This window comes from Plutella xylostella, chromosome 12, assembly GCF_932276165.1.
Source record: "Plutella xylostella chromosome 12, ilPluXylo3.1, whole genome shotgun sequence".
NCBI lineage: Eukaryota > Metazoa > Arthropoda > Insecta > Lepidoptera > Plutellidae > Plutella > Plutella xylostella.
In genome coordinates, this window is record NC_063992.1 from 2,426,606 (window position 1) to 2,445,239 (window position 18,634).

Consider the following 18,634-nt stretch of genomic DNA (forward strand, 5'->3'; position numbering starts at 1 on the left):
CAATGGCACAACCTATTTAAATGAAAAATTCGATAAAGTGTCCCGAAAAATTCCCTAAGGTTTCAAAGCTAGGTGGACACAAATAGATAAGTAGGTACATCACTACTTCAAACTTATAAGTACATATCATTAGGCCATTGGTGGTTAAAAAAGTCTAACCTACCGCAGTCTCCACTATGTAAGATCTGGCTAGCTCGCTAGGAAGTGACCTCTAGTCAATCAGATTAGCGCAGACAATGATGGGTGAATGTATAAGACCTTGACCCGTGCGGTTCGGGTCTCGTGCTGTCTGACCACTTGCCGTTTTTTTTTTTAATTTACCTGCATGTTATGTAGCTGCTAGGTACTCAGCACTCAGAGTCAAAATCATTCATTAACTATAGTTTAGCTTCAGTAAATATTTTAAAAATAAGTAAGTAGGTAACTCTTTCAGTTATTTACTACCAGAAACGTTATTTAAGCTAAGGAAGCCGCGCGTATGTGAGTGTGTGCGACGCAAAACTTTTGTCACATATTGGTGTGCGCTCCGTGCTAGGCCTTCAGGGGTAGGTACTTACTCAGTATACACTCGCGAGCAATACAAAAGTTCCAGTTACAAAAGGCCGACTCTAATAAAGGCCTCATTTGTTTTTAATTTGCTCTCGACGTTTATGTTTTTATTTCAGATGTCGTCATTATTAAGCTAGCCTTTTCAATATATGAGTTATTTAATTTTCTCACTGGAACTTTTTCATTGCTTGTGAGTGAGTGTAATTATTAAAACCCACATCTATGCTCTAAACGTGATTATCACCCGAAAATTTTCTTATTGGGTAATCCCTTCACTTTACAATATTAACTGTGGATGTGGATGTAGATTGTCGAGTGTGAAGCCATACCACTGAACGCTGAACTACGATATTTGACATAACACGATGAATACTTATTGCGTGCGCGAAGTTTAAAATTATGGTAGGTACTGTACCTACTATTAATGTCCAAATAATGATGATAGATGGGACTTGTCTATGAAATTGAGACTAAGATATAGGCAGGTAGGTAGTTACAAAATGCTCATAAACTATTTATGCGCCCACTCTTGTAAAGGGGTAACTAGGTAAGTATATTATTTTGTAGGTAAACTTCGTTACAATTTCGATCCAATATTATCTTTTCAAGTACTTACCTACACAATACTAAGTAACAATAGCTACACGTTACTAGCTAGATACTTATAGTTAACGTGTTCCTGAAAGCTGTAATAAATTAACCCTCCAGACATTAGAAGGCCCAGATTCTTTACGGGCTGTGTGTGTATAAAATTTTCACACTATTACTAACACCACCTAAACAATACTTATAATGTTTTTTAATCTTGTCCATTGATTAATAGATTAATCCATGATAAAGGCTTATAAAGGTAGGCAGGTATAATTAAATTTGAGTCACGTTATGATACCGCATGGTGGTCGAAGGTAACATTTTACTATTGTGCCTGACACTTGACCTTTATTAAACAAAAAGCGGTTTATTACTTTGACGAATTGTATTATTGGCACTGGAACACCCGAGTCCACGTTGCCGTTGTTCTATGAGCACTGGCAGTAGCTACACGAACTATGTTACTATCTGAGTGTGTGTGGTAGCGGTTGCAAATAAAAGGCTATGTCTATTGTCTAGGTCAGTAGACTACCACATGAATATGCATGCTCATAAATATGTATCCATAAAGAATGATTTTATAGCTGTAGGTAACTAAAGCTCATTCTGTACTCTCTACGAGATATTTTAAAATATAACTCGTCTAAACTATACTTAAAACTACTGGCCTTACCTACCGAATAGGGCAGTTCAGGCAGCGCGGAGGTACATAGTTTAGGATAGGAACTGTAGGTATGATATGAGTGGATGAATATCAAACTGCCATATGTCACGTCCACGCAAAATTTGGGAAATGGAGGTTTTTGTTTTCTCTATTATTTAATGGTCATAGAACTTGCCCCGTGATTTAATTAGTTGACTTGTGACCTTAAGAATGTATTTTAATAAACAAATCCATTATAACAGTCATAGAAAGGCGTAAAAGTTAATAAACAGTTTGGACTTATAGCAGTTTGATATGCCCATACAAGACTTATGCTGTTTTGATATGAGACATAAGGACTTATAGTTGTTTGAAAAATACTAATATCATGGGCCGGACTCAGTAAGACTAATATAGTCTATATTCTATTAAATACAATGAAGTTAATCAACCAAAATTTATCGGTAGAAAAGTACCTACCTATCGTATTATATTCTTCCCGATACGGCCCTGTGTTTACTACGAAAATGCTTTGTGATTGACACGTGGGTTGGAAAAAAGGGGTTTTAAACTTACTTCGCCATAGTTTTTTGTCGTTTTTTTGCTACACACTTCAATCTGTTCCTTTTCCGAGCTTTATCAGGGTCCACAATCACAATTTCCTCAACATTTTCATTCATATTCGTTATAAAACACTGGGAGCACACACCACAGGCTCGAAATTCTCACCAAGACTGACGCCATGTTGAAAAAATTATGCTCTGTGATTGGCCGGAATGGACTTGTGAAAATTTGTAATGCGAAACGGTTAGACTTAAAAGGATTTGAAAAAAACTTACTTTTTTAACGGCTTTTTTCTCATGGATGCCTTGCACTTATTGGAACTTGAAGGGCATAGGCAAACTGACATTTTAACGGGGAACACGACCAAATCAAAAAGTCAATTTTTCGGGTAGGTGGACATATGGCAGTTTGATATTCATCCACTCAGAGTGGATGAATATCAAACTGCCATATGTCACGTCCACGCAAAATTTGGGAAATGGAGGTTTTTGTTTTCTCTATTATTTAATGGTCATAGAACTTGCCCCGTGATTTAATTAGTTGACTTGTGACCTTAAGAATGTATTTTAATAAACAAATCCATTATAACAGTCATAGAAAGGCGTAAAAGTTAATAAACAGTTTGGACTTATAGCAGTTTGATATGCCCATACAAGACTTATGCTGTTTTGATATGAGACATAAGGACTTATAGTTGTTTGAAAAATACTAATATCATGGGCCGGACTCAGTAAGACTAATATAGTCTATATTCTATTAAATACAATGAAGTTAATCAACCAAAATTTATCGGTAGAAAAGTACCTACCTATCGTATTATATTCTTCCCGATACGGCCCTGTGTTTACTACGAAAATGCTTTGTGATTGACACGTGGGTTGGAAAAAAGGGGTTTTAAACTTACTTCGCCATAGTTTTTTGTCGTTTTTTTGCTACACACTTCAATCTGTTCCTTTTCCGAGCTTTATCAGGGTCCACAATCACAATTTCCTCAACATTTTCATTCATATTCGTTATAAAACACTGGGAGCACACACCACAGGCTCGAAATTCTCACCAAGACTGACGCCATGTTGAAAAAATTATGCTCTGTGATTGGCCGGAATGGACTTGTGAAAATTTGTAATGCGAAACGGTTAGACTTAAAAGGATTTGAAAAAAACTTACTTTTTTAACGGCTTTTTTCTCATGGATGCCTTGCACTTATTGGAACTTGAAGGGCATAGGCAAACTGACATTTTAACGGGGAACACGACCAAATCAAAAAGTCAATTTTTCGGGTAGGTGGACATATGGCAGTTTGATATTCATCCACTCATATAAACCATAGAATAACGAGACTAGTTGTACTTGTTATTCTATGATACAAACACAACACACGAACCTATCCCGTTTAATCGAAAATAGTATAGGTAGGTACCTCCTAACCTACATACCGATTGCGCCAATGAAATTATATCACACGTCCCCTAGACGCCTCGACGTTGAGTAATAAGAAAGCGATGTCCTTAGGTGGACTTAGCTGGACATGAGTCGAATTGATAAGGATAGATGTGTGTAATTGAGTGGCATTAGGTATTAGCAGGTAATGTCTATTGCGATGCCGCTAACTTGGCAACGAGTAAAAGATCTTTGATTTTTTCCGTAATTAATGAACCTAGTATGTGAATGAAGAGGAGAAATTACAAAGTATAACAATATTAGTTACTTATAAGTCCAACCACAATAGCTTAACAACAGAAATACTTAATTTTACAGCCCAAAAATGGCTCAACTATGCGAGCTAAGCTTAACTAACTTAGTTTAGCTGGCTATAATTGTTTCTGTTGCCTAGCTGTTGTGGCCGGACCTATATTATACTTACTTATTTTGTGCAGGGAAATAAAATAATTTGTTGCTGCCGTGTTTTATTTACATAAAAGATGAAACAAAAAAGTTGTTAAAGTTCTAAAAATAATAGTTAAGTCTAGGGAATGCTTACGTTTAAATTAAAATAAATAAAGTACAGTTACTGGTTAATCTCAGACTATAATAATATTAATATGATTATTTAATACAATCTCGATCTGCTGTTACACTCACTTACTCTCAAACTATAACCAATTTATGAAATTAATTAATTACAGTACTGTTTTAACAAACTTTTAGTTCATAATAAGTATTCATTAGTTGAGCAAATGTGTTGCACCTACAAACATTTCTAATTCATGCTGAAACTTATGTATAATTAGGTAGGTGTGTACATAGTTTGAATGGTTTCTGAAGTTAACATACATTGTACCTAATAACAAAGTAATCATACTGGACAGGGTTTGTCTGAACTTAAATGATAAAAACTGCAAGAGTGTATAATTTAACTAATGTATCAAATAGTGACAAGTTGCCATTCAGCAACAAACAAGCAATGCTATCTAGAAGGCTGTCATTTACCCTTATTCATTATTTTATACTTATTACACTACCTTACTTAGACCTATGATGACCTAGTAGAGAAACTTTGATATAAACTTTTACATGTCCCGCCAGCAGATTTAAACGCAATAACGGCAGTTGCTACAAGCACAATGTAACTCGGTACTATTGTGGCCACATAAACTTCTTTGCGGTTCAAAAGACTAAGACCAGAGACAAAGAAGTGTGAACCAATAACCCAAGTGATTTTTAATGAGTTCCTTTCATCTAGACCACTGAAGAAAATGATACTCCAAAAGGTGTTGAGCAGTATCATGCAAAGGGTCATCGCTGCACTACTGACAAAGAAGTATTCTGTACCAGACTGTAAGCCTAAAGATCCAGGTCCAACCTGAAAATATAGAAAAGGTTTAGATTATTAGTAAGAAAAGAGTCTATTACAGGTAAAATCTATATGAAATTTTATGAAACCAAAAGAATCTTATCAACAGTGACAAGAAAACATTACATTTATTTGCTGGTACAGAAATTCTTAGCATGTAAAAAAAAACATTTATTTCTAAAAAAAATAAAAAATTACCGAGTCAGCAAGCACATTGATGAGTGCAAATGCACCGCTCATAGCTCCAAACCCAAGTCCAGAAACGTAAGCCATCTCCATCTTGTTGCTGCCAATATCATGGTTTTCTGAGATCTCTTTTAATCCAGCTTCAGTGTTACGTAGAAGAAGATACATCCCATATCTAAATAGTTCCTGTAAAATGAAGAAAAGTGTCAGGTTATTTACCTATAAAATTGTGTAATAGTTAGTTTTTTAAATAGAACATGATTGTAGAGGATGATTTGCCATGTCTAGACTTGTAGAGTAGGTCAACAACAACAAGATAGGCTACAGTAAACAACAATACACAATATGAATGTGTTGAATGAAAGTGATTATCATCATTAGCCAACATTTAGAACAAAATGCAATGGTGGGTTAGTATTTTGGAAGGTTAGATGTTTAAAAACAATAACATCAAGGGTAGTTACCTGAAATATGATAGCAAATACCATCCCAAATGCTAAATAGGACCTCAAAGGCACAACAGCAAACCAAACCAGGGATGAGAGTAGAAATGCTAGTAGCCAGCCAAACGCAGCCGCTATCATGATGATGATGCGGACTGGGTCATGAGCTATCGTCAGAGCGAACATGATAACCGGCGCTCCGAAGGCCAGCAGTGAACAGCTGAAGAATTCTGCTAAAGTCATCTTGGTTTCACTATATTTGGCTTACTCCTGGATAACTGCCACTTTTCAGCTCCGAAATCCAGTCTATTAGCTAGATCGGTCTATAAAATCTCTTGCTTAATTTGGATAAACAATCTTTGCTAATTAATCATTGTAAATCGAAAAGAAATGATTCACAATAATCACAATTCACTCTCACTATACTTTTATGTAGGGATGGCGAAATAATATCGATGTATCGATATATCGATATATTTTTATAAATATATCGATATTTTCCGACGATATATTGTAAACCGATATATCGATACATCGATATAAATAATCAAGTATCGAAAAAGTATCAAAATCGATATTTTTTCATTAACAATACCCTTTTGTTGGCGTCACAACGTAATGCGGCGATACTAGCTCGCAACCGTGTACCGAGCGAGAGTGTAAATACACGACATTGGCACAAAGTGACAGTAAAAAAATAGTGTTTTTTAATAATTCCATATTATTTGATTTCATAAGAATTTATTCCTATAAAGCTACCGATATATCGATATATCGATATTTTTTTTTCGATATATCGATTTCAGTAACGATATAAAATAAAATATCGATATATCGAAATATCGATATTTTTTTGCACTCTCGACATCCCTACTTTTATGTTTTGTATATTATTAGTTACCTAACTAAAGATGCGATGTACAATGGCTGGCGTTGTATTTTGTTCTCTATCGCACCTCTTAAGTCTGGACAAGTGAAAGTGAAATAGAAATAGAATAATCACCATTTGGCCGATGACATCTTTATTTGACGGTATAGTATATTATTGACAGGAGAGCAGTCAGCACCATCACAGAATACTATAATCCTGACAGTGACAGTGATAGAGCAAACTATCTGAAAAAACTACTCTGTTTTGAAGCGGGTATGTATCCGCTTTACCCTCCAAGACACTGACTTCTTTATTAAGGTGCCGACACATTTGCGGACGCGGCTTACGGACCTAGGCTGTCAGCCGCAACTTAAAGGTTGCAACTTAAGGGTAAGTCGTGGACATAACCTTGGACTGACCTTCAGCTTTCAGACGTCCGAGAGCGATGGCATGAACTGTCCCAAAAGACAGTGCACACTATCAGTCGCGGCTGACAGCCGCGTCCGTAAGCCGCGTTCGCTAGTGGGTCGGCGCCTTCAGTGTGAGAACTGTCAGATGTCACACACACAATCATGTCATGTTCCAAAAGTCAAAACAAAAGGAAGCGTGAAAAATAACCTTAAAATTAAATCTTCTGATTGAGTTTTTTAAACTTTTTGCACCTATTTGATTCGGTCTATAGGCAATAATCATAACATTGTGCCTACATGTGATATGCTAAACTAAACATGCCACCGAAAACAAAGAAATGGGTAGAGTGTGAGGTGTGTAAATGTAGTGTTCTGGATTTGCAGCTTCACAAAGAGTTAAACTGCACTAATGATCAATCAAAATGTCCGTACATCAAGGATGGCGAGTTCTTTACTTGCGTGGAGACTATTCCCTACCCCATGGATGGTGTGCCAAGGGATTCCATTGTCATACACCCAGGGGCTAGTGGGGTTATAAATGCAGTTATAGGAGGACCCATAGAGATAAAAAAACACGGTGCTCCGCCGCTATTGAAACGAATGTGGCCATCAAGGACCCTTGCTCCTACAGCTGTTGTGTTGCCACTTAGCCGTAAGTTGAAAAATATCAGAAAATATAGGGTTAGCCATTTTATACTATGTAATATTCAATAATTTTGTTATTTATTGTTTTCAGATTTAACTGGGCTTTGGTGTGATGAAAGTGACAACAAAATTTCAGTTTCGGTTTACAATGGACCAATAACTACAGCAGCCATAGTAAAAGTAAAAATTCTAAACCACAAAGGAAAAGCAGATATTGCCCAACTTCTACAAGAACACTTCCTCAACACATTTGTTTCTGCTCAAAGCATCTTACCATACTACTACTTTGGTAAGCGATTAGAAATTGAAGTACTGGAGGTAATATCAGATAACACGGATGATCAAAGGTCTGGATGGTACAGCACTAATGATGAAACGAAATGGGATGTAGCTTCAAACAATGAAATTAAAGTTCCAAAAAAGAAACAAAGTCCTCTTGGTGGTGTGGATGACATATTGGAGGAAATTAATACTTTTATAAAGCTCTCTTTTAATAAAGATACATCAAATTTTCAACCTACAAGAGGTGTTTTACTGTATGGGTCATCTGGGGCAGGAAAAACAGCATTGTGCAAATATATAACAGAAACTACCAATTGCTACAGCACTGAAATCAATGGATCATCTATTTTCAGCAAATATATGGGAGAAACGGAATCTAGTGTGAAGGATGTGTTCATCAAAGCAAAAGAAAATGCTCCAAGCATCATAGTTGTTGATGAAATAGAGACAGTCTGCCCAAAAAGAACAGCAAACAGCCTGGAACAAGAAAAGAGGATATCATCTGCTTTTGTCAACCTCATTGATGAACTACACCAAGAAAATTGTAGAGTTTTTATATTGGCAACCACAAGAAAACCAGAAGCAGTTGAGCCATCTTTAAGAAGATTTGGGCGCTTGGATAAAGAGATTGAAATCCCAATACCAGATAGAATAAGACGAAGGGAAATTTTGTATTCCTTACTGAAAAAATTACCACACAGGATACCGGAAAAAGAAATAGAATCGGTTTCACAGTTAGCTCATGGCTATGTGGCTGCAGACCTTGTGAACTTATGCACTCAGGCATCTATGAAATGTATCAAAAGATCAGGAGAAATGATAGAGACAGAAGATATAGTTGCTGCCCTAACTGTTGTAAGGCCAAGTGCTATGAGAGAATTACTCATAGAAATTCCAAATGTCCGATGGTCAGATATTGGAGGTCAGGATAACCTAAAGTTAAAACTTCGACAGGCTGTGGAATGGCCTCTGAAGCATGCAGATAGTTTCCAGCGTTTAGGCATAAGACCACCAAGTGGTGTATTATTGTATGGCCCGCCAGGTTGTAGTAAAACCATGATAGCCAAAGCTTTGGCGACCGAAAGTGGACTCAATTTCCTATCGATTAAAGGTCCTGAGTTGCTTTCCAAGTATGTTGGCGAGTCTGAGAGAGCTGTGAGGAATTTGTTTACAAAAGCGCGTCAAGTGGCTCCATCTGTTATATTTTTTGATGAGGTTGACGCTTTGGGTGGGGAAAGAGGTGGGAAGCAAAGTAATAGTGAGATGGTGTTAGCACAACTGCTTACAGAGTTGGATGGAGTGGTTCCTCTGAATTCTGTAACTATTTTGGCGGCGACGAATCGACCTGACCGAATAGACCGTGCATTACTGCGGCCAGGACGGCTGGACCGACTGATCTATGTTCCGCTGCCGGATTTTGAAACGAGGTTGCAGATTGTCGAGCTGAAATTGAGCAAGATGAGCGTCAGTGATGACGTGAATTCCCACGTGATCGCCACTAAAACTGATGGGTTTTCTGGTGCTGAGCTGGAGGCAGTGTGTCACGAAGCCGCGCTGAATGCTCTAGAGACAGATATAAATTGTAAGGAAGTCACTATGCAATATTTTGAGAATGTCTTAAAAGATTTCAAGCCTAGAACACCTCATGATTTGCTAAAGATCTATGACGAATTTGCTTTAGGGCAGAAGTCAGGTTAGAGTTACTGATGACTTATGAATAAACGGAAAGCTAGCAGAGCTAGCACGGGGCGCAATTAAGACGTGACAAAAGTTCCGCGCTCGCTCACTCACATCGCGCAGTCACAAGAGCGAGCGCGACGCGACAGAGAACTTTTGTTACGTCTTAAGTGCGCCCCGTGCTTGCCCTTCTGCTGCAGGTAAGGTGAGCAATAAAATAGTAAAATTACAGAGGAATGTTACGTGAATATAACATTACTATTGATAAACTTTACCTACATAGTTTTAAGGGATTTATAAATCTATTCAAAATAAAACAAATATTTTATCACTATTTATACTGATATTTATTTTATTAAATACGTAAGAAACCTTATATACTCAGTGTGCGTAAACTATTTATATATCAGAGTTTAAGGAGATACCATCGCGTAACTGTACCTTCACTACCGTTGAATACTAAACGAATAGATAACTGCCCCGTACCAAACTACAAGAGTGTCTTTGCTAGACGACACTATACCTACACCTCACCTCGCATCTATAATAAACTAAATTTAAAATATAAAACCAAGAAATTAAGTAATTATCAAATTAAAACCAAAATAATTGAGTGGCTAAATAAGTTCGACTACGACACTACAGAAGATCTCTTAAAAGTAATAAAATAAATAACAAAAGGCATTATTTGGCTGCAATTCTTTAAAAAGTTAACAAGTTTAAAATCGTTTAAACAGATCGTCACATATCTCACACACAATACCTACATGGCTCGTATTTTTACTTTAATCAAAATTTATATCTATACCTAATTAAAATATTCAGTGCACTTTTCACTTAGTTAAGTATACCTATTCACTTTTATTCTTACTAACCAAATTAATATATTTTGTTTATCTAGTTATCACTATAAGCAGTTGAATATTTAACTATTGCAATTTTTGCCCTGACTGTACCACATACTGTTTAAGAAACTGTTCCATTTTATTTTACTACTACCTGCCATTCGAATTTCTTATAAATAAGTGATATGTTTATAGATTTTTGATAAGTAACTACATAACGTTAAGTAATTTTATTTTTTAATGTTTATACCTACTGTAACTCAATGTGAATTATCCACCAAATGGAAGGAACTGGTTCCTGACACACAGGTTACCCTAGTTTAGGAACCAGGGCTACATTAGATTAGATTGTACTATTTGTGTTGCAATAAAGAAATGTTTATGTTTATGTTTATGTTTATACTTAACTAATGTTTAAATAATAAATTATGCTAATTATTCTCTTATAAACAATCACATTTTGCGAGACAAAGTCATCTTGTCTTCGATCTTTCAATGTACAGTGATGGATAGTTTACACAGTGCAATCTGCTGAAAGCAGGCAGCATGGAAGTATCTAGAATATTTAAAGATCCATTGAAAGTAGTTTTCTTGCTCGTTCTAATGTACTGTCCAAAGCAGACCAGCTGTTGGCGGCTCGTTCTTATGCACTGTCAAAAGCATTTTATGTAACCAGTGAAGCCATACAATAAATAAAAGCAGACCAGTTGTTTGAAGTATGCAAGCGTCCTCGCCTCGCACATACACACATTTACTGTTCTACTCGCTTCCAGCGCAAGCACAGTTGCATTTTTGGTGTCTCTTGTCATATCCTCATAAGATGGCTCCTGACATTGTTAATATCTGCCTGCAACTACTTACACTGTGTAAACTAGCCATAAGGTTTTTGTTTAATGCAATTGGGTTTTGTATTACTATTGCTACACTATAGAGTGTATTTTTAATTAGTCACATTTGCACGCTACAGGGTTTGAAACACTCCTACAAACGGGGTCATTAGGGTAAATGCAGAGTATGCTATTATCGTACATAAATTATTGATATAAATAAGAAAGTTCCCAATCACATTACTTAAACTTCTACATCAGGGGTGGCCAACTGGATTAGACCGAAGATCGACTTTTTATTGATGCAACCCAATCATTATAAAAATCATAGATAAACAGATCAGCATAGATTAGTAAAAATAATGGTTCCTATGATCAACTGGACTAAACCCAGCGGTCAATCGGTTAGCCACCCTGTTCTAAATAATATTTGAGACTTCAATAAATTTAAATACACATCAAATTATTTATATTCAGGGTCCTCGCCTCCATAATATGAGAAAACAAATCAGTCAAACAACATTTTTTTACCGCTTTAACAGCATAGCATTATCTCCATTCTTAACTATCTTGCTGTTTGGTTTACAGACTTATTTTGTATGGGTTACCAAATAATGAAATCCATTTATCTGACCTGTTAGATCAGTTAAATAATATGGGAAATGCCGTTTTAATATAAATTTTCAGTCTTCCACAAAATATATACTTTTAAATTACACACAAGATTGTGTTTGTTTCCATAAATTTGCATTAGCTAGAAGATGAACGCAATAAGCGAACATATTTCTGCTATTTAGGTACAGAATAAAATTATGTTTCACCAGAGTTATGAAGTATGGTACAAATAACAAATCTCTACTTTGTGTTTGTAGTTTAGCTACAGATTACAAAAAATAAGTTACTAAGTTTGGCCATCTAATAGAAAACTTGGTAAAGAACAGAACAATCTATTCATTATGATACTCCTACGCAAAGAAAAGTGGTGTGACTACAGTATTCGTCCTATAAAAAAGAACAGATCAGTATGCAACTGTTTCGGCCAATGAGATGCTAGTCAAATAAATCTAGTCCAATTATGAGCCATAACAGCCAACAACTAAGCTAAGGAGTGCACTTATCTTAAAATTCATTCATTTATATATTTTTTCAGTTTTGAATGATGTCAACTACCAACTCAGTGAAAATTTAAACGTCCAATCGAATAAATTCGCTGAAGTCCAAATGTGAAAACGAAAAAATGGGGAGGAAACGCAAAGCTAATTCCAGATGTCGCCACTGTCGAGTGGGCCCAATTCCCCAGTTCTAATTGGTTGGTTCAGTCGCCATTTTTTCTTCCCTACAATGTAATTGGTCAGAACCTGAAAGGCCCACTCGATAGTGCTGCCAAAGTTTGGTTTTCTTCCCCATTTAAACCCTCAATATCTCCGTGTGCCTATTATAGCAGATCGCGATCCAGTCGGGCTGTGTAGCCCCCCACTGGATCTGGTTGACCTCGCCCTCGGCCGCGGTGTACGCCAGGATGGGGTCCTCGATGGCGCGCGGCATCTGCTGGATGTCCCAGATGAGGGCCTGGTGGTCGTCGCCGGCTGTGCAGATGTGGCATGAACTGGAATGGGGAGGTTTTGTTTGGTAGGTTGTTGTTGAAGGAAAGGTTGGATGTGAAGTGTGGTCATTAGTAGGTGTAATATTGTTTGTGGAGATCGGAGTGTTGATCGGAGATTCAATGGAAGGAGTAAATTTTATTAATGCATCTTCATAATATGGATTTATGGCTATCTAGAAATGGATAGGGCTTTAGCGTCTCCTTCTAGGCAACCTATTATGTACTTGATTAACAGTAACAAGTTCTATCACATCACACTTTACACTTATACAATGAAGGCGAAAGTTTGTGAGAAGGTGTGTGTATGTTTACTATTCTGTTACTCTCGTTTGAACTACCTAGGGATGACCTAAAAAAAACGAAAATCGGCTCGGCCGTTTGGTTTTTCAGATTTTTCAGTCGCCAGTTATCAACCCACCTGTGAAGTGCCCACGCGATGCCGTTAACGCAGGCGCGGTGGTTGTTGAGCCGCTTCTGGCGCGTCACGACACGACGTAAATATGTTTCTGCCTTTATTCTGTGTTGGGCGCATTCTCCTCAACATAATTATGACCAGCTAACCAAGATATATGAGTACCTATGATCGCTACTGTGGCCAGGTAGTCAGTAACAAACCTGTGCGGCGCCCAGGCGATGCCGTTGACGCAGGCGCGGTGGTTGTTGAGGCGCGCGACCGGCGTGCACGGCACGCGCACGTCCAGGATGATCACCTCGCACGCGTCCATCGCCACTGTCGCCAGGTAGTTGGGGTCTTGCTTGTTCCACGCGAGTCGGAGGAGCGGCGTGTGGGCTGGGTCCTGGAATGAGGTTAGGGAATGATTATTACGTATACCTAGTATACTTATGATACTAACATAACATAAAGTTTCGTTTTCAAAGCATCTGTTTTACAGGATACGGTAGGTATATTGTTAGAACTCCTTAATAAGGTATATACTCAATATATAATACGATAAAATTTATGCTATGTGAATGAACCGTAACATAATCCGGAAGCATGTAATAGTGGCTCTGTTATATTTATATTTATCAGAGAATGGGTAACGGTAGGGGTGGTGGACGAGTTCTCGAGTAGAAACTAATAATAGGCGCCACCCGCTGTACTAGGAGCCTTAGACAGAGAGCTGGATGATGAATTGAAGACCGATGACAGAGAGTTTGGAAGTTTCTTGGGAGAGCCTTATGTCCAGCAGTCGACTAGCTTACTAACTTATTTTGAAGATTTGGACTATCTAGTTGCTTTCACATTTTGTAGATAGTAGCAGTTACATTCAGAACTTTCGACTGGCATCAGACAACCTTTCCATAACAAAACTATAGGTGCAAAGAACTCACCTCATAAATGATGGTAGAGTGCTCCAGATGTCTCAGGTCGAACATGCGTACGGAACCATCGGCGCCCACCGACGCGAACATGTCGCGCCCGCCGCCCGCGCGGCTGAACGCAATGTCGTACACCTCCTGTAGACATAAAGAACTGTGTGTAAATAACTACACAGGTATAATAACTACACCCTACTGCAGATAGGTATAAAGTACCGAGTGTAAAGAACAAAAGACAACACAGAGTATGCGATAGTCTTATTGGTGGACGTAGGTCTAACACGCGCCTGCCGCCCGTGCGGTTGAACGCAATGTCGTACACCTCCTGTAGATACAACCAACCGAGTGTAAAGAACTACATCCCATGCCAATATACAGAAGTGTAAAGAACAAAACACAACACAGAGTATGCGATAGTCTTATTGTTGGGCGTCTCAACGCTATGTCGTACACCTCCTGAAGATATTTATTTTGGCTTCATACAGTCATAAATTATGAAGGTTATGAAAATACAAGTTTCGAGACTAAAATAAAGAACCTAGTGTAAATAACTTCACCTCATGCGAATATACAGAACTTGGTCCGATTTCGCTGATTGGCTGTCGTTTTACAGCCCGAGAAAGATCTAATAAGTGTTGTTAGCAAGATTAAAAAATAACAATGAATTACTCTTAATTTCCTAATAACTTCTCATTATAAGAGCTTAGTATAGTTGTAGTTACACCATGAGTTTACAACATAACAAAAATTACTGAGACCATACGAGGTTCGGCAAATTGGTATAAATCAAAAACCCACCTTATCATGAGCAATAAGCTGCGTCTTTACATGGCCAGACACTTCGTTGGCGCGCCCCAACACCTGCCCGGTCTCGAGGCCCCATATAGTGCACGTTGTGTCAATACTGGACGTCCCGATGAGGTTGGGGTCCACTTCGTTCCAGTCGAAGGAGGTTAGAGGAGCACAGAAGTCACTGTTCTTGTTGTTGTTTAGGACGCACTCGAAGAGAGTGTATGGCTCGCCTGCACGCCAGATTCTTAGGTAGTCACCTGGAAAATGAAGGCGTAAAGTCAGTGCTAGAAAACTCCACATGTAGGGTGTCCAGAGATGTGACTAAGTACAGTCAGCCACATAAGTAGATAAACAGTTTTGTACCGTGCCAAACTCACGATCTGCCTAGGTACAAAAGTGTTTAGTTATGAAGCTGTACTACATGAGGTAGAAATAGAGTGATTAGAGTGTTTGAGAGAGTTTTCTTGGGAAATTATTTGATTCAGCAGTGAAACTAAGAAATATTTTTTTTGGTCTAATCAACTTGATAGTTCTGAATTTGTAACTATTTATTGGCATATCCATCTACTATAAACGTGATTTTCTTTTCCCCGCTCCATACTTGCTGCTTCAATTCACATTTTTTTTAATATGATTTTGCAGACATGCGATCAGTACGTGTACTATGAGTAGTTGTGTTGAGAGATTTTGGCTTGGTAAGGTAGCCCTCCCACTGTCAGGCACCCTTTATTATTTGCTTCCCCTTTTTATAGGTTATCCCATGTGTGCAGCCTCTTCAGGTGTCTGGTCTTAGGTGTACATAATCACTAGAAGCAGGCTAAGAAATGCACAATGGTGTCCACTCAAAGAAGCCAAAGTGGAGAGCAACATTTCGTCCCCTAAAAATAGAATAATGCAAAATATACCACTAGTAGCGAGCAGGTCTGGGTACACCCCCTTGTTGTCAGGGATCCACATGATCTTGGTGGTGGGGTACGGGTGGTCGAAGGTGCTCTTGGCACTGAACTCGCTTGTCTCTTCATCTAAAGATATGATTTGAACCTGGAAATGTTATAATTTTAGTTTTCTACAACTCAAAAATAAATTATGGCTGAACTATGAACTGAATAAGTGTCATTATTATTTAAGTACAGTTCTCCCATATTAATAATGCGCATGCAAATCTTCGCAAACTGTCGTATTCCCGGAAACACCCGAATCAGTGCCTTAAACAAAGCACTTGCATTTTGATCCTTGTTCGAAAGAAATAGTAGTCAATATCATGTGACACATAATCGAAAACAATTTGGGCGGTCGGTGGCTGTCACCGATCAGTCAAGGGTCTCAAGGTCAAGATCAATATTACTTTTGTGGAATTATAAAGAGCTGCAATTACACATCGTTCTTGTTATTTTTTTCAAATGTGAATTTAATTTCAACTTTAATTATTTTTGACGATGCCATATCATGAGGCACATTTAAGAATAAAATATGCGTCACATTGATAGACTTCACTTTGCCAATAAAGCCACACCCAAAAGACCAAGTTTGTAATTGTAATATTATTGTGAATGATCAGCGCTGTAAATACTTTTGAACTGAGATTTTAATGTAAACATTTTTATTAATGTGAAATAATCAGTGCTGTAAATACTTTTGAACTGAGATTTCAATTTTTTTATATAAAGCTGTGTTTGAAATCCATTTCTCCTTATAATATAAACCTTGTGTTATTCAAACCTTCTTTCATCCATCTTTACATCAGCTTCAGTAAGACACTTGAAAAGTACCTACTGTAACATTTTCGAAGTAAATTTGAATATTATGGAATATTATGAATTATCGAATCAAATTTCGTTACTGATAAATCAATTATCTCTTTTAGCACCAATTACATAATTCTACTAAAATTTCATGAAGAAAATGCACTTAACCACTCTAAATACATAATAGTTTTCTAACGCTCGGGAATACGACCGTTGCCGAACAATGACGAAGATTTCTATGTGCATTATCAATTTTGGGGAACTGTACTTCCCTTCTTATTTTATTTTCCTTTATTAAAAGGATTTTTTTTGAGAAGTTAAAGAAGTGTATCCTTTATTTACCTTATTATTGTATTCTTCAACAAAACTGCCCAGAGCAAGACGAAATCTCTTATCAGGTCTCACAGACCAGTTCATGGAATAGAGCGGCCATGGCGCTTGATACCTGTTAACAAATATTTGTTTTCTAATAAAAATCAACATCTAAAAATATCAAGGGGTCATTCTGATTATTTATCATATCCACTACCTCTACAATAAGGGATGGGGGCTTCCCGGTTGTGGGTATGCATACTGGCTTATCTACAATGGCTGAGGGAACTAACACTTTAAGGTAAGCATTCACCTTTGGGCGTCATAATATGAAACAGACGCATCAAATTCTAGGTATAGAGATTCACACAAGTAAGCCCACTTCATTGGCATTGCGGTCACCGATACCCCACATTTTTGAAAGGCTGTTTCATCTAATACGAGAGGTGGTCACTTTCTTTTTATCTGCTCTATCTTTAGTCTGCTCAGTTAAAAATCTGTTGTACTCCAAAATTGCTCAAGTAATGTGTTTTATGAAATGCTACACTGTATGAGTAGAGTAATATCCAAATAGTAAGTTGCATCAAGCATACTATTATTATGTATTATTATGTGTAACATAACAACACTCTCATTAAGCCCTTTTTCCGCATGTTGATGCATCTTCAGGACTTGCCATATACAAAACACAGGCTTGCCGTAGACATACTAATCAGATCAAATTAGTGATACTTACTTGTATATTTCCTTCCTCTTGGTACTGGAGCTGGTTGTACTAGAGCTGCTGTGAGGCATCGACATCTTGTTGACTTTATAAATTTCAGCTTTTAGATGAAGAGTAGCTATAAAAAAATTAAGGCATTTTTTACAATTTATGTTTATAATTTAGTCCAAACTATTGGATTACACAATTTATCGGTTTAAAATTGTATTTTATACAAAGAAAGTAACATTTTAGATGTAAAATACCACTAAATAGGTGAAAAAATGCGTGCGTCCTTTTGTACCGAAATAACCTCAACTGACAAAAAATACATGAAAAGGCGTAAATTCTTATTCATTGAATGCATTTACTAATTATAAGAACGATATTACCTTGCTTTCTACTGTATCATTGGATAAAATAATTCACACGTAAAAATAAACACAGCTTTGACACAAACTTCTCTCGGTCTCGTAATTTGTCAATTTTCGTTGACAAATGACAACAAAATCAATGCTGTGCGTTCGGAACACGCTATCGTGGTAGATTTTCGCGTTGTTCTTAAGTACAAATAAATATTATAAGATACATTAAATTTGTGTTTTCAACGTATTATCAGTAAAATTTAATTTTAGTAATGAATGAATTTAAATTAATGCTTTCTTTCTTTTTAATATACTAAAACTAATCGTATCGTACTCGGGTTGCATCTATTGCATCTATGGATGCAATAAAAGATTGAGTACCTATTGAGTATTGAGTTGTACCTATACCTGGATCATTTATTCGACGGAATTCTGACTTTTCAAAAGTGATGCTACTTAAAAAG

At 37.1% G+C, this 18,634-nt stretch overlaps 3 protein-coding genes across 3 annotated transcripts; 1 reads left to right on the plus strand and 2 right to left on the minus strand.

Moving 5' to 3' along the window:
• Window positions 1-4,241: 4,241 nt before the first annotated feature.
• Window positions 4,242-6,198, minus strand: LOC105382169 (gamma-secretase subunit Aph-1). Its single transcript, XM_011552012.3, has 3 exons — window positions 5,792-6,198; window positions 5,340-5,513; window positions 4,242-5,150 (listed from the first exon to the last, which is right to left on the minus strand). Exons 1-3 carry the CDS (start codon window positions 6,011-6,013, stop codon window positions 4,821-4,823), a joined length of 726 nt encoding a protein of 241 aa, XP_011550314.1. The 5' UTR covers window positions 6,014-6,198; the 3' UTR covers window positions 4,242-4,820.
• A 999-nt stretch (window positions 6,199-7,197) lies between these two features.
• LOC105391089 (ATPase family protein 2 homolog) lies at window positions 7,198-9,993 on the plus strand. The gene is made up of 2 exons (XM_011562497.3): window positions 7,198-7,703; window positions 7,788-9,993. Exons 1-2 carry the CDS (start codon window positions 7,370-7,372, stop codon window positions 9,674-9,676), a joined length of 2,223 nt encoding a protein of 740 aa, XP_011560799.3. The 5' UTR covers window positions 7,198-7,369; the 3' UTR covers window positions 9,677-9,993.
• Window positions 9,994-11,437: 1,444 nt separating this feature from the next.
• On the minus strand, window positions 11,438-18,333 carry LOC105391088 (DDB1- and CUL4-associated factor 7). The gene is made up of 8 exons (XM_011562496.3): window positions 18,198-18,333; window positions 17,839-17,944; window positions 17,133-17,235; window positions 15,951-16,086; window positions 15,052-15,302; window positions 14,266-14,391; window positions 13,546-13,727; window positions 11,438-12,933 (listed from the first exon to the last, which is right to left on the minus strand). The coding sequence occupies exons 2-8, from the start codon at window positions 17,901-17,903 to the stop codon at window positions 12,735-12,737; spliced, it is 1,062 nt and encodes a 353-aa protein (XP_011560798.3). The 5' UTR covers window positions 17,904-17,944; window positions 18,198-18,333; the 3' UTR covers window positions 11,438-12,734.
• Between the last annotated feature and the right edge of the window lie 301 nt (window positions 18,334-18,634).

Excerpts from the sequence above, each read along its gene's own strand:
- LOC105382169 (XM_011552012.3), bottom strand. The coding sequence starts at position 6,013 with ATGACTTTAGCAGAATTCTTCAGCTGTTCACTGCTGGCCTTCGGAGCG. Across the intron at positions 5,514-5,791 it reads TATTTGCTATCATATTTCAG|GAACTATTTAGATATGGGAT; the intron begins GTAACTACCCTT and ends TTCATTTTACAG. Across the intron at positions 5,151-5,339 it reads TCAATGTGCTTGCTGACTCG|GTTGGACCTGGATCTTTAGG; the intron begins GTAATTTTTTAT and ends CTATATTTTCAG.
- LOC105391089 (XM_011562497.3), top strand. The coding sequence starts at position 7,370 with ATGCCACCGAAAACAAAGAAATGGGTAGAGTGTGAGGTGTGTAAATGT. Across the intron at positions 7,704-7,787 it reads TGTTGTGTTGCCACTTAGCC|ATTTAACTGGGCTTTGGTGT; the intron begins GTAAGTTGAAAA and ends TATTGTTTTCAG.
- LOC105391088 (XM_011562496.3), bottom strand. The coding sequence starts at position 17,903 with ATGTCGATGCCTCACAGCAGCTCTAGTACAACCAGCTCCAGTACCAAG. Across the intron at positions 17,236-17,838 it reads AAGAGGAAGGAAATATACAA|GTATCAAGCGCCATGGCCGC; the intron begins GTAAGTATCACT and ends ATTTGTTAACAG. Across the intron at positions 14,392-15,051 it reads AGCTTATTGCTCATGATAAG|GAGGTGTACGACATTGCGTT; the intron begins GTGGGTTTTTGA and ends TTATGTCTACAG.